Source organism: Hippopotamus amphibius, chromosome 4, assembly GCF_030028045.1.
Source record: "Hippopotamus amphibius kiboko isolate mHipAmp2 chromosome 4, mHipAmp2.hap2, whole genome shotgun sequence".
In the NCBI taxonomy this organism is placed as follows: Eukaryota; Metazoa; Chordata; class Mammalia; order Artiodactyla; family Hippopotamidae; genus Hippopotamus; species Hippopotamus amphibius.
Window position 1 is genome coordinate 6,695,251 of NC_080189.1, and position 15,466 is coordinate 6,710,716.

General features: G+C 53.3%; 2 protein-coding genes across 17 annotated transcripts in view; both read right to left on the reverse strand.

Moving 5' to 3' along the window:
• Nucleotides 1-15,466, reverse strand: part of ZNF775 (zinc finger protein 775) — a 19,433-nt gene continuing 3,967 nt past the window's right edge. For 3 of the 7 annotated variants that reach the window (XM_057733091.1, XM_057733093.1, XM_057733094.1), the window contains exons 2-3: nt 9,621-9,701; nt 1-2,348 (exon numbers count right to left, since the gene is read on the reverse strand). In XM_057733091.1, coding sequence (XP_057589074.1) covers nt 817-2,348; nt 9,621-9,654 — 1,566 coding nt within the window. In that variant the 5' untranslated portion in view covers nt 9,655-9,701 and the 3' untranslated portion in view covers nt 1-816. Of the gene's footprint in view, nt 2,349-9,620; nt 9,739-15,466 lie in introns of all 7 variants that reach the window. The other 4 variants (XM_057733096.1, XM_057733097.1, XM_057733095.1 and 1 more) reach the window with 3 other exon arrangements.
• The window catches only part of REPIN1 (replication initiator 1), a 19,264-nt gene continuing 13,478 nt past the window's right edge, over nt 9,681-15,466 (reverse strand). For all 10 annotated transcript variants that reach the window (XM_057733084.1, XM_057733090.1, XM_057733087.1 and 7 more), the window contains one exon: nt 9,681-9,701. The gene's annotated coding sequence lies outside the window, so the exon portion shown is untranslated. The remainder of the gene's footprint in view (nt 9,702-15,466) is intronic.

Consider the following 15,466-nt stretch of genomic DNA (forward strand, 5'->3'; position numbering starts at 1 on the left):
TTCTCTCTTCTCAATATCAGCATCATAAGGATCCCAGACAGCACCCACCGAGTCACAGCAGCATGTCGGGTGCTCTCCTGCTGCAGGTTCCTCCCCAAGGAACCCAACCCCAGCTGAGACCACCCCCGGAGTCCCAGCCCTGACCATCTCTCTCCCTCTCTCTCTCTCTCACACACACACACATCCTAGGGTCAGGCCAGTCATAACAGTACCCTGGGCAGCGGGGCACTCGGGGTTGAGGACCATCAAACCACTCACTCCTTCCAAAAACATGTACTGAGTGGCCACTAAGTGCTGGGCAGAGGCCCCGCACTAGGATATGCTTGCCCCTCCGCAGCCGCAGCTTCCAGCTCCCATCTGGGTACCACTCAGCCTGTTGAGACTCCTTGCAGGGACGGCCCCGGGCCTGAATGTGGCTGGCTGGTGCCACAGCTGATCAGTCCAGATCTGGGCCATCTCACCCAGGGAGCCTCGCCCCGTGCTTCCGACAGCCCCCTCACTCAGTGCCTGAGGGCTGGGGTCCCACCTCCAAGGAAGGACACAGACGGGCCTCAGTCGTCACAGACACATCCAGGCTCCAGGATGAGAAGGTCTGATCTTACCACCTCCCTCAGCCCTACCTGGGACTTTTCCCGGTCCCCTTTTTGGGATGCCTCTGGAATTCTGGTCTCAGATCTCAGAGCGTTGAGGTAAAGCACCTTTTGAGAGAGTCTCACCCCCTGGGGTTCTAAAAGCCACCACTGCTGGTCATTCCCCACACGCACCACGCAAGCATCGCCGCCACCCTGCCCACGGGTCGGCTTGGGTCCAGGCCCACTAGAGCGCCTGGCCCCTGGCGCTGGGGGTGGACGCCAGCGCCCCGCGGTGAACACGCTGGTGCTTGAGCAGGTGCTGCTTCTGGCTGAAGCCGCGGCCGCAGGAGGTGCACAGGTAGGGCCGCTCGCCCGTGTGGTTGCGCCGGTGGCGCGTCAGGTTGGGCTTCTGGCTGAAGCGGCGGCCGCACTCGGGGCACGGGTAGGGCCGCTCGCCCGTGTGGATGCGCTGGTGGATAGTGAGCGCCGACCACCACGAGAAGCTCTTGCCGCACTCGTTGCAGATGAACTGGCGCGGCTCGCCCGGCCCGCCCGCGCCCGCCCGCGCCCGGCCCCACGGCACGTCCCCGGGCCCCCGGGCCGCCGAGGGGCCGCGCGGCGGCGGCGACAGGCCGGGGACGCCCTGGGCGGGCGGCTCGGCGGCGGCGACGGCAGCGTGTGCGCGCTGGTGGGCGCGCAGCGCGGCGCGGCCGGGGCGGGGCGCGGCCGGGGCGCCGGGCAGGTGCGTGCGCTGGTGCTTGAGCAGGTGCTGCTTCTGGCGGAAGCTGCGGCCGCAGTGCGCGCAGGGGTGCGGGCGCTCGCCCGTGTGGTTGCGCAGGTGGCGCGTCAGGTTGGGCTTCTGGCTGAAGCGGCGGCCGCACTCGGGGCACGGGTAGGGCCGCTCGCCCGTGTGGATGCGCTGGTGGATGTTCAGCGACGACCACCACGTGAAGCTCTTGCCGCACTCGTTGCAGATGAACTGGCGCGGCTCGGCGGGGGCGGCGGTCCGGGCCCCGGGCGGGCGCCACCAGCCCTGGCAGAACCCCAGCCAGGCCCACTCGGGGCGCCCCCGCTGGGGCCCCGGCCTCGGGCGGCAGGCCCGGTGGGCCGCGGCGTCCCGGAGCAGCGCCTGCAGCCCGGCGCGGACGCCCTGGCGGTCCCGGGCGTGCGCGCGCTGGTGGATGCGCAGGCCCACCTGGTGGCGGAAGCAGCGCTCGCACTCGGGGCACGGGTGGGTGGCGGGCCGGGCGTGGGTCTTCTGGTGCTTGAGCAGGTGCTGCTTCTGGCTGAAGCGCCGGGCGCACTCGGGGCAGCAGAAGGGCCGCTCGCCCGTGTGGTGCCGCTGGTGGCGCGCCAGGTTGGGCTTCTGGCTGAAGCTCTTGCCGCACTTGGCGCACGGGTACGGCTTCTCTCCGGTGTGGGTGCGCTGGTGGATCTTCAGCGACGACCACCAGCTGAACCTCTTCCCGCAGTCCGGGCACACGAAGTGACCCTCACCAGCAGAAAGGGCGGGGCTCAGGGGACCGGGGGGCGCCCCCGGAGCCCGGCCTGCGGGTCCGCCGGCCTGCTCAGGGGGAGGGGCCCACCTTGAACCCGCAGTCTCCTCCTGGCCCCCCCAGGCTCGCGGCTTCCCCACCGTCTGGCATGGCGGCAGGCCCCGACGCTGCTGGAAAATGTTCTCCTTATCCTTCTGGGAAAGCACGGTCTGTGGCACCAGCGTCTGCAGCAGCCACTCTGGCTTCTCTTGTTTGACCTTCATCACCAGCGCATCTCCTGCTGGAGGCAAAGGGAGAGAGATGGGGAGAGTCACTGGGTGCGCGGCGCTCGGTGGGGTGGAGGGAAAGGGCGGGTGGGAGGGAAGAAGCGCCAGGAGGGCAGAGCATGGCTGAAAATAGGGCTGGAGAAAAAGATGCAGAAGGAAGATTTTAAAGGGAGAGGAGAAAATGGGGGGAAGGAGAAAGAAGAGAGGGTGGAAAGGACAATAAGGGGACAATAAAGTGCAGGAAGGCAAAGAAAAAAGACAAGAAAGAAACGGCATGTGAATGCTGCAGCGCGAGAACACCAAAGCCCACCTCCTCCACCCTGAGGCCCAGGAGATGCAGAGAATGTTAAAGAAGCCAATCCAGAGGAGTCTTCCCACCCAGGGAGCCAGCAGGAAGTGGCCAAGTTTCAAAACATCTCATTCTCTTCCTAAGAGGATGGATGTTTTGGGCACTCTCTGGGCGAGTGCGTGCCTAGTCCCCCAGGGGTTGGCCAGCCAAGCCCTGTGTCACTGCCAGGCGGCTCTGGGGCAGCAGCCGTGGTGCGTGAGCACCTCACCTGCTTGGCAGCTTCTCCTTTCTTCAACAAAACCAAGAACAAGAAAGTAGGCCAGAAAGCTCACAGCACCCTGAATAGGTGTTGCCTTGTCCTTGTGCTAAATGAAGCCTACACACCAGCAGCACACTTGTCTGCTAACCCACCCCTTACACCGGACTCAGGTCTGCCGAGCACTTTGCTTCCCGGCTCGTGGACATAAGCCATGATGGAAAAGGTCTGCTACAGACACTACGTGCAGGCTGTCTGGCTCCATTTATAAAGAGGCCAAAAGCTGACAACTAATAGATGAGTTAAAAGTCAGGGTAATGGCCCCTGATACAGGTGCTGTGTTTGGAAGGGGCTCTGGCAGTGTTCTCCTTCTGGATCTGGGTGCTGCTTACATGGGCGCGTTCACTCTGAGAATTTGCAGAGCCCGCAACATGTGTACTTTTCAATGTATTACACTTCAATATAAAGTTTACATTCAATAAAGAACAGATGAAAGAGCCGTGAACAAAGAAGACAGAGAAACTAAACAACAGCTGCCAATATTAAAAAGACAACAAAGTAAACCCAAAGGAAGTAAGAGGAAGGAATCAATACACAAGCAGAGATTATAGGATAAAGGCAACATAAAGATATAAAAAGGATTCTGATAAATCCCAAAACGCCATGTATAGACGTTATATCGATTTGAAGAATCTATGTAAAATGGATGATTTTGTGAGAAAAGAAATTAACAAAACTGACTCAAGAAAAGGTAGACACCATGTCTGTATAAACAGTTAGAGACTTCAGAAAGCTGAAGTTCGACCTCGAAAATGGGTCAAAAGACCACTTAACCGTACAAACAGGTTCTACTAAAACTTCAAGGGAAGGACTCTTACCAGCTAACATAAACTATGACCATGACTAGGGCGGGGGGGAGGGCAGGGAGGGACGCTTACATGTCAACATGATCCAAAACAAGACAAGGGTGAGGCAGGCAGGAAATTACAGGTTTGTCATTCTTTGAAAGTAGATGCGAAAAGCAAGCAAGCAAAAACACGGGCAAAGCAAGTTTGGCAGTGTTACGAGAACAACCTATCATGGCTTTGCTGGATCTTCACCAGGAAAGCAAAGATGACTCAACACGGTTCATGACATTAACTTTTTAAACATTAGAAACCTTATACCACCTCAATAGATGAGAAAAAGTCCATAATAAAATTCAACGTCATTTCTGAAGGGAGAGAAGGAAGAGGAAAAGGAGGGAAAAGGAAGGGAAAGAGGGGGAAAGAAAAAAGAAAGGAAGGAAGCTCTGAGCAAACTAGGAACATAAGGAAATTTTCTTAGGTTGACAAAGGAGCTGTATTAGAAACTGCAGCAAATGTTATAACCAAAGGCAAAAGATTAGAAGCTTATTCAAGTTAGGAGCAAGGGGAAAAAAGAAAGATTTATATAAATATGGGAAAGGAAGAAAACTGTCATTTGCTGATAATTATTAACCTAGAATGTGCAGGAAGTATTAGAAATAAAAGTTTCAACAAAACTGGCAGACTAAAAAAACATTAAAATTCAAACTTTTTAAAATGGCAATACAATAACTAAGTATACCTAATACACAAGCAAAACATAAAGAAAACTATTAAACATTATTGAAGGGATAAAGAAAATATAAGTAAAAGAACAGGCACATCATATTGCTAGATAAAGAAGCTCTTCACTCCAAAACAATGTTTAAATTCAGTGTAATCCTAATTAAGCAAATTATAAAATTTACTATGTGTGCAAATCACCCAGAAATTCTAAAAATGAGCAAGGGAGAATTTGGCTTATGCAACATTAAAAGCTAAAATACTATCACCACACACCTATTGGAATGGCTAAAATTCAAACCACCGACAACGCCAAGTGTTGACAAGGATGTGGAGCAACAGGAACTCTCGTTCATTGCTCGTGGGAATGCAAAATGGTGCGGCCACTTTGGAAGACAATTTGTCAGTTTCTTACAAAACTAAATATACTCTTACCATACGATCCAGCAAATCACTCTCCTATGTATTTACCCAAAGGAGTTGAAAACTTAGTCCACACAAAACTTGCACACAGATGTTTACAGCAGCCTAATTTATAACAGTCAAAACTTGGCCGCATCCAAGAGATGTCCTTCAGTGGGTGGATGGATAAAGAGTGGTACACCATACAATGGAGTATTATTCAGTGACAAAAAGAAATGAGCTCTCAAGCCATGAAAAGACAGGGAGGAAATGGAACTGCATATTACTAAGTGAAAGAAGCCAATCGGAAAAGGCTACATACTGTATAATCCCAACTATGCAACATTCTGGAAAATGCAAAACTATAGAGACAGTAAAAAGATCAGTGGTTGCCAGGGGTTGAAAGTTCAGGGGGAAGGGATGAAGAGGCCGAGCACAGAGAATTTTTAGGGCAGTGAAACTGCTCTGCATGATACCATAATAGTGGGTACAGGACATTAAGCATCTGTCCACAGAATGTACAACACAGAATGAACCCTAATGCAAACTATGGACTCTATTTAATAAAAATGTACTAATATGGGAGGGTGGGAGGGAGTCCTGGGAGGGAGGGGATATGGGGATATATGTATAAATACAGCTGATTCACTTTGGTGTACCTCAAAAACTGGCACAAGAGTGTAAAGCAATTATATTTCAATAAAGAGCTTAAAAAAATGTACTAATAAAGGTTCATCAATTGTAACAAATGTACCATGCTAATGCAAAATTTTAATAACAGGAGACACTGGAGAGAGGGGGTATAGGACACTCTCTGTCCTTTCTGCACATTTTCTCTGTAAACCTAACACTGCTCTAAAAAATAAAGTCCTTTAATAAAAGTCTTTACTGATGCCGTTGTTATTGATGTGGCTCTTCTATGGTGAGCCAGGTGAGGTGAGGCTGCAAGTGAGAGACCCTCCCACCAAAAAAAAAAAAAAAAAAAAAGCTAAAAACAATCATTAAAAGTGTAGAATACACATAACTGACAGATATATCAACAGAACAGAAAAGTCTGATATGCAATAGAAGGCAGCATTCCAAGTCAACAGCGAAAGGCTGGCCTATTCATCAATTTAGGACCAACTAACTCTCTATTTGGGAAAAATATTCAAGTTAGATTTGTAGTTCATACTGTTTATAAAAATCAGTTCCAGAAGGATTTAAGTGCTGGTTTAAAAGAAGCAGAGTATTAGGAGAATTAGGAGAATTTGTTTAGCATCTAGAGGTAATTGAAAATCTTCTTAAACAGGATGCAAAACATAAAAACTAAATTTAAAACACCTGTATGACAAAAGATCCCACATACGAGTAAAATAGAAATGATCGTTTGGGGCAGCCTTTTCCAACAGAGCTTTCCACAGAGTGAAAGTGTTTTACAGCCAAGCTAGCTATTCGATTTACACGTGTCCTCTAGCTACATATGGTCACAGAGCACTTGAAATGTGTCTAGTACAACCAAGGAACCAAACTTATTTTCTTTGATTTAAATTAATTTAAATCTAAATTTAAATTTAAATAACCATTTGTGGCTATTGGTCACCTGCTGGAGAGCACATGTCTGGGAGAACATACATGCAGATATATAATAGGCCAAGGATTAATATCCAGAGTATATAAAGGACTCCTGTAGATAGGAGGAAAAGAGGTTCTCTCTCACTAGTCATCAGCAAAGTGCAAAATAACAGTGTAGCATCTTTTCACCCAGCACACCAGCAAATATAAAAGAGATTAATAATATCCCAACTTCACAATACACATGGAAACTACAAGGAGGAGAAGTATAACATGGGTGCCCTGGGGGCATAAACAAATTCAGACTCTGAGGACAACCTGACAGTGCTTATTAAAATATAAATGTGTAAACCTTCCACCTCTTCCACCCAGCAATTTCATTCTAGGTGTTTATCCTAGGAAATACTTACATATGAGTCCAAAGAGGAACATTCAAGTATATTCCCTGAAGTGCTATTTGTGATTAGCAGAAAGGGGGAAAACAACCTAACTACCCATCAATAATAGTCTAATAAAATTTTCACTCCCTTCATAACATGGAATACTATGCAGCAACTGAAAAGAGCTATACACACGAATGTGAAAAGATTTCCAAAACATTTTAAGAGAAAACAAAACAAAACAAAAAAACATCGAAAATCAGTATCAGTTGTCTGATCCAATTTACGAAAAATAAACCACACCTCCCTGTGTCCGTACACGTGCTCAATCCAGGGCAGTTCACACCAGACCCAAGATGGTGATATGGACCTCAGCAGGACTAGATGGAGAAGTCAAAGGGGACTGACACTTTATATGTGTTATCTGAATAGTCTCATAAAAATTCGAACATTATAATTTTTAAATCTTTACAATATCTTAGGAAATAAAGAGAAAAACCTCCCCTCTAATCTGGTGGCCTTTAGTCCTGAGGCCAAAGAGCTCTGCTCTCTTCCACATCTTCACTGGATACACCAAGGCACAGAAACCGACATGGTGACCATGGGGGTGGGGGTGGGGGTGGCAGGGTGGGGCTTGTCACAGAAAAACACCTGTAAGGGGCCAGCTTTCCTCCTGGCGAAACAATGCTATGAGGCCTCCCCAGGTGCTTGCATTGTGAGAAATCATTTTATCAGTAGTACTAATTTGAAAATAAAAGTGGCGATTTAAATTGTGTACTGGCAGGAATCAAAAACCCACATGTAACCGAGTTTCATTGATTATAAGAATGTTTCCTTAGATGCACCAAGTTGTTGGCCAGCGGAAGCGTTTAACAGGGCTAGCTGTCCAAACTGGTGGTCGGGTAGGGAATCCAAACTCTACTCAAGTCAGAGGGGCACCACTGTCCCCCAGTGACAGGGCACCCATTACTGCCTCAGAGCCCCACAAAAGCCGCTGCCTTTCCCTGATTAAGCCTGGTCTTGACATCCATCACGGTGGCTGGGTTGTATGGGGAGGCCCCGAAGCCCAGGGGCGGCGCGTGCAGACCTGTGACGTGTGTGGGCTGGGACTTCAGTCATGGCGGGCACCTTCCCGTAGGGATCAGGCCCTGACACAGAGGAAAACAGGCCTCCGCCTGCCTGTTCCAAAGAAACCGCTCCTCAGTCAGCATAAAAAGCATCAGTTTTTATTTAAATGGTTCAGGTAAAATAAAAAGGTGCTAAATGGAGAGTTATCGCTTGACGGGTACAGCTTCTGAGATTATGGGAACATTCGGGAAATGGATAGTGGTGACGACTGCACCACTGCACCACTGCGTGAATGTACTTAACGCCACTGAACTGTACCCTTAAAAATGGTTAACATGGTAAATGTCATGTTATGTACGTTTCACCACAATTTAAAAAACACATAAAATAAAATAAAAGGTACTTAAAAGAGGTAAGTTCCCCATTATCTGAAAACTTTGGCCGTCCAGAAGAGTCCTTCCTTCAGCACAGCCAGCAGGTGTGGGAGCCTGTGAAGGCTGCAGCCCAAGGGGGCCCCCAGGCCCCAGTGCCTCCAAGGTCCAGGCCGGTGTTCCTCCAGCTCTTCCCGAAGCTGAAGCTTCCGTAAGGGGTAGAGAAGGCTCTGGTGGAACCCATCTCTCACGTCTGAATTAGGATCTCCCTCACGAGTTTACGTGGGCAGAAGGGTCCTTCAGCTAAAAGGCTGGGAACCGTCTGCCCGAGGTTTTCCTGTAATTACTGTAATGTCAGCGTCACACACACACACACACACACCTCGAGTGCTCTCAGCGTTCATAGTGACAGCCCAGAAGGGGTGGCTGGGGGGGGAAGACTGGGAAGTGGGGTAGCCAAGCCCACTGCCGTCTGCCAGGACCCAGCCGCGGAACAGTGTGGTGTGCACACAGCATAATTCCACCTTTGAGCTGGTGTTTCATTTCTTTTCTATCCAATTGCCCGATTTTTGTCCCATCTTAGGTCCACAGCAGTGATTGTCCTGGGAGGGCAGGGGCTCTGAGGTCTATGGGGCAACTCCCCTGGAGGGGACGGGAGGTAAAGAAAGCTGGTCACAGCGCTGAGCGAGGGGCAGAGTTCCCTGGGCCCGTCCCCTCTCCCGGGGCCAGAGCCGCCGTGCAGCCCAGCGACACCCGCACCAGGGCCTGGCGCAGAGGCTGTGAGAGAGGGTCTCAGACCTGGGGCTGCTCCATCCCGGGAGCAGGAGGCTGGCGGCTGGGGAGGGGTCTCCACAGGGCACAGCCCACTCTCAGCAGCGCCGGCCCCCTGCCCGGGAGACACCAGGACTACCTGCTGTGTTTCCTCACCACCGGCTCTCAGTGCGTCCGCTGACACAGGCACGCACTGAGTGACCCTGGGAAGCGTAATGGACCGAACTGGAGACACTCTCCTGACGGACCAACAGCCGGGCTTGTTCGGACGATGGGTCCTCCCCGGAGCACTGGCTTTCAGTGTGTGCTCACAGCCAACCCCCTGGTCTAGCACTTGACAGACACCTGATCTTCCCCGGCAGGTTCCTGCACGGTGTGTATGTGTGTATGTGTGGGGGTGTGTGCGCGCGCGTACGCGTGTGCGTCCCTGCCTGGCGAGCGCAGGCTGGCTTTGTCGGTTCTTAGCCCCCTCGTCTGTGTTTGCTCCATCCTTCGACGTGACCTCAGTGTCCCAGTCCCACCCTGTGCTTCTCCAGGCCACCAGCAACTCCCTCTCATCTAGAGAGGGATGCAGAAGACGGGGCTGGGAGGGGCCCTGGTGGGCTCCCACCTGCCCTCTTCTCTTACCTGTGCCACCACCACCAGCCAGGACACTCTCCATCCCCGGAGGCCCCTCAGCATCAGCGCGGCGGCTCCCTGCCTGGCCCTCTGTGGGTGAGACAGGAGCAGAGGAAAGAGAGTTGGCCTGTGGGACAAGGACAGTTGTCACTCACAGAAGGCAGTCCCTCTTTTGCAAGAGCTTTTCTACGATGGCTTCCGTGGAAACGTGCAGGACTTTCTTTTTAAAGCACACATACCCGCTAGGCAGGTAAAATGTGTATAATTCCCATTTTATGAAGAAAAAACGGAGGCCGCTGACGTGCCCCAAGTCACAGAGGTGGCCGAACAGCAGAGCTGGGCAAGTCCCAGAACGTCTAACTCCCAGACCAGAGCCTCACGTCCACACTCTCCACACCTGCGGGGTGAGGTGTGAAGGAGGTCACACGTGAGAACCAGGAGACCCCCCCCACCCCGCATGGTCGCAAGGACACCCTGGAGGGCAGAACTGCCCCCCAAAATCACCAGCCCATGTCTTTCAAAGCCCCCGTCCATGTTCCAGCACAAGCCTTCCGGGGCCTCACGGCCGCCCCCCCTCCCCCAACCCCAGGGCGAGAACACACATGGCCAACCTGGGTCCTCGTGACCTGACCCCTCGTCCAGCAATCTGGGCTCGTCTTGAGCATTAAGCGTTTGAACGTCTCCCGAGCGGCTCATTTGGTGCCTGGAATGCGATGGGGAGGGGTCCTGCGGCTCTGACGCCTCTGCGTGGGGTGCCCTTCCCCAGACCCCTGCACATCCCCTGCCCCTTCCAGGCCTTGGCCTAAATGTCACCTCCTCTGAGCGGCCTTCCCTGGCGACCCTGTGTAAAGTCACAATCCTAACTCTACCTCCCATTCTTCCCCGACACGTTTCGCCACCAGGCAGGATATTTACTTATCTGTTTATGCCCCCACAGGTCAAGGACAGGACTTTTCGTGCTCACTGCCGAGTGCCAGGGTCTGGGACAAGGTCCCCACGTGGAGGGCACCAAACAGCTGTGTGTGGCACTGACGTGCTGCCAGCTACACACGCTCAGAGGTGCGGCTGCGGCACGTGGGGAGGTGGGCGGCCCCTCCTGAGGACGGGGATCTCGTTTCCCATGCCTGTGCCCCCCGATTCCCCACACTCCCAACAGGGCCCAGCCTCTGCCCCACGAGACGGAAGGCTGGGCTCACAGTACCGCACCGGGTACCTCGGCTTGGCCACCGCTCAGGCACGGGGAACCCAGCCTCCCCTTGGGCCACCCCTCAGGCCCCAGAGAGCCTCCCAAGGACCCCATCCTAAGGGTCTCCCCGCTTCCCTCTCCCAGGGCCTTTCCAGCAGCTACTCCGGGGGCAGGGACCCAGGCTGGGAGTGGGAATGTGGATGCTGCCCGGAGAGGCGGGGGCTGGGGTGTCAGGGAAATATGAATCTGAGAAACAGAAAAATCACTCTCCCTGGTGTAAAAAGGGAAAGAAACCCCTTCCTTTTCTTTCAGAGTATTTTCTTTGGAAAACTTCTGATTGGAAATTCTTTCTCTGCCCCTTTGAGGTGTATGTAAATCTACGTTAAAGCTCACTAAGCCTCTTGCCAGCTTTACAGCCCAGGACTGTCTTTCTCAAGGACCTGGACGTCATCTCTCCAAAATGCAAACATCAAGGGAACAGCGGCCCGTGTCCCCTCCCCGCGGGAGGTGGGAGCCTAACTCTCCAGCAGCGCCGGGCTCCAACCTCCTCCTGTCACCAAGATACGAGAAGTGTATGTTTCCTTTGCATAAAGGCAAATGGCTATCACAGGTGGCCACCCAATTCCAGCTGAATTTAGAGTGAACTCTGTGACAAATGGTGCCATCAAGTCCTCTTACCTGAGGACTGGCTATGCTTTCCCTGGAGAACACGTGTACAGCAGTGTTGCCCCTGCTGGGCTGTGTAGCATGTGAGACTTCTGTCTATAGTCTCTTAGCGAAATGCCTGTGATATGCACCACATTCCAGTCTAATGCTTATTCAATTAAAAACTTGTTTTCGTTCTCTCCTGCTTTTATGGGGAGCTTCTCTAAGTTGGCAGGAGATTTGGTTTTTAATTCTATTTCCCCAAAAGGGGTCTGTTGTGTACTTCTGCTATGGGTTCTTATAGACACTGAAACCTGCCTGTGGTGTAGAGAAAAGGCAGCTGCAAAGAAGGGAGGAGAAGGCCCCTCAGGGCCCCTGATGGATGCCAGTGCTCCTGCCTTAGCACCACTTCTTCCTTTCAGGTTACTCTGTGTCCCACACTGCGGGGGCAGCCTCTCACCAAGCGGAGATTCAATGTCTGCCTAAGGAGACTCAGAGGACTGGTGAACAGGGAGGCCACTTCGACTTGGGCAATCTCAAGACAGGGGATGGACACCTGGCCACAATTCAGGACAAGGACAGCGGGGGGACTTGGCCTCATTCACAAACCCCTGCACAATACAAGTGAGGCCCCTTAAGCCAAATCAAATCAGTCCTACTTGATCCATTCTGTCTTAAGAGGTTTTAGGAACTCAGAATCGCCTCAGGTGGCAGGAGGGCTTCAATTCTTGGGGCCCAATTCCCAGGGAGTCACCAAGCGGCACCAGAGCTCGTGGTCCAAGAAAGACGTGGATGTGGAAGGAAGGGACCCTCACGGGCATGAGGGGAAGAAGGAAGAAACGAGAGGGCAGGGAACAGGAGGAGAGGCCCAGAGGACAAATCAGGGGCCGGGGCTATGTCTTGGGGGCCCAACTCCACCTGTGCTTAGGTGGGATGTGTCCAGAAAACAGGCCAACAGGAATCCTGCAGGCAAACCCTTGAGACAAGCCAAACAAACAGCAGAAGGTCCCTGCATGTGGCAGTGTCTTTCCAGGTCGGTCAGGCCACCACACACCTGGCCCTGCTGCGCCACACTGCACACCATCCTCGCCCCACTAGATACATCACTCAGCTGACTGGAGGGAGAGGTGCCCAGGGACCCGGCGAGCAGGCCACCCAGCAGAACACCCCGGCCAGAAAACAGGGGCAACAGGGGCCGATCCCCAACCAATGGTGCCCACGCCGAGCCCCTGAGGACCGCCTGGTCTATCACCCAGCGCCCCGATCCCAACTGCCAATGACCCTTCCCCTCCCTGCCCAGCCGGTCCTGTGGAGGGAAGGCAGGACACATGCAGGGGGTGGGTCTCGGGACAGGGCCCCAGTCACCTCCCCCTTCCCAGCTCCTGGCTCTGGATCAGGTGGCAGTTGGGGTGAGAGCCCCTTGACAGGAAGGGCTCTTGGGGCAGCTGCCATGACAACTGTGGGTCACACAAAGCAGGACTGCGGCCTGTGGCAGGTGCTGAGGTCTGGGGGCAGGGAAGGTAACAAAGGAGCTTTGGTCGTAGCAGAAATCTGAGGGGGAGGCGGACAGCAGCTGAGGGTAGACAAAGACCACGGGCCAGGAAAGGCAGCACAGGGTCACATCTGGGTCACCCCATGTCCGCCCGATTTCAGGGCCCTGGACCTTTTCCACCAGCCAAGTACATCTCTCTTCACTGACTCAGGCCCCTGGTGGGGAAGAAGTAGTGGCACCTCATGTGTCCTCTGTCACCAGTGGGGCAGGGACCAGCCATGTGCCCTCCATCAGGAGCTCAGGCTTCAAGGTTGGCATCTCCTAAACTCTGGCCAAAGGCCCAGCTCCCAGGCCTGCTCAGCTAGGAGCCCCCACCCAGGGCCACACCCAGGCCCTCATGTCTGCCACCGCTCTCCTCCCCCTCCCCCACAGGAAACCTGGGACAAGAGGCAGTCTTCCCAAGGTACCCTCCCTGTCCAGCTGACCGCACCCCCGCCCTCACATCAGCAGGTCAGGACCCCCGGGGGAGCAGCCCAGGCCAGCATTTGCCAGGGGGTGGGCAAGGGCCTGCGGGCTCCAGCGGCCTCCCCCCTCTACCCCCACGTGTGCTCTTAGAGCACTCCCAGGGGACAGAGGCTCTGTCTGTCCTTCCCTCATTCACTGAGAGGGGCAGAGCCTTCCCTGGTCACCTCAGTATTGGCCTGGCTCTGGAAAGAAGAGGAGGTGGCCAGCCAAGACTCAGTAGGGACAGAGAGACTGACTGTGTACCAAGCACTGAGCAAGCACCGCCCACTTCATCCTAAGGAACCATGGCTCCGAGACGTTCAGAGGTTTGCTCAAGGTCACACAGCTAGTAGGTGCTGGAGCCAGGACCCCACAAACTGGGGTGGGCCTGCCTCAGCCAGAGCTCCTTCTCCTGGACCGTGTCACCTCTAAGAGCAGGTGCAGCGTGTACCAAACCTTAGGCTACCAGGGCCTCATTTTCAGGAGTCTGGCCTCTAGACCTACATGTGGTTACTTAAGTGTATATAAATTAAGTTAAAAATTCAGTTCCTCAATCACACTGGCCACATTTCAAGTGTTCAATGGCCACATGTGGCTAGAGCTACCGTAACGTCCAGCAGAAAAGAAGATTTCCAAGTTCACGAAGTTCTGCTGGGCGGCGCTGCGCTACATGTAAAGCTCCAGGATGGCGGGGGCCCTTCCCGGATAGGGACTGAGATGCAGAAGGTGCTCAGTTTATACTGAATGAATGAATGAAAGAAATGGGAGGACTGAAGAGGGGGCTCCCCTGGCCCCAGTGCTTCAAGACCAACAACAAATACCTCAGGAGGAGTGACTGATGTCCTTGGCCTGAGAAATGGATTTCAGTTAATATCAGTTGATGTTTCACTTAAAATATGCAGTCACAGGTGGTTGCCAAGGGGGAGGGGGTTGAGGGAGGGATGGAGTGGGAGGTTGGCGTTAGCAGATGCAAACTATCAATATTACATATAGAATGGATAAACAGCAAGGTCTTCCTGTAGAGCACAGGGAACTATATTCAACATCCTGGGATAAACCATAATGGAAAAGAATATGAAAAAGAATGTATATATATGTATGTGTAACTGAATCACTTTGCTGTACAGCAGAAATCAACACAACGTTGTGACTCAACTATATACTTCAATGAAAAAAAATACTGATAAAATACAGTCACAGGCATATGAGAAGAAACTGATCTAAACACTAAACTCACACAAACACATCCAGAGACGATCATATGTAACATCCAACACGGCTAAGTACCCAAAAGTTCAAAGATGCAAAAATACAGAGACCCTCATACATATGAGAGTACCTGCAAAACTATACATGCAAAGTGCAGAGAAACTGAGATATTAACAGTCCACTGAGACACCTGCAGACCCACAGAGACACGAGTGCGCCCATGTGAACCGCACGGGCGCAAATCACTCCCCTTTCACAGCGGAGGAAAGAGCAGTGTGTCTCCCTGCTGACACAAGTGTCCTCATTACCCACGGCCATCCCTCCAGGACCACTGCTCCAAGGGACGGAACTCAGGGGGCGATGCGGCCACAGGGAGAGGAAGCGACGGCCAGGATGGGAGGTAGCGCGATGGGAAGAGTCCCCTGTGGGGTTACCGGTGGGCTTAGCAGAGGGGTGGGTGGGCGTGAGGCAGCAAGCGCTGCAGCTGGCCGGGGGGGCAGCTGAAGAGGCACAGAAAGCCCTAGAAAGAGGACGAGGCTCCGCCCGGCAGGCCAGTGCAGCCCGAGACCCAAGGCCAGGCTGCAGGAGTCTGGCCAGGAGGCGGCGGCAGGCCGCTCCCCCCTCCCCGGGGAGCCTGGGCCCCACTGGGCTGGCTCTGCGGCCGAGTCTGCTCCTGGCAGTGGCTCCCAAGGGCTGCCCCTCTCCTCAGGCCCGTGCACACCTGCACCCAGAATCAGGGGCGCTGAGGCCCAGCCCACCTGCCCTTGGCAAATCACTTCACCACTAGGCCTACGTCCCCAGGGGTGAAGGTGACCGAAA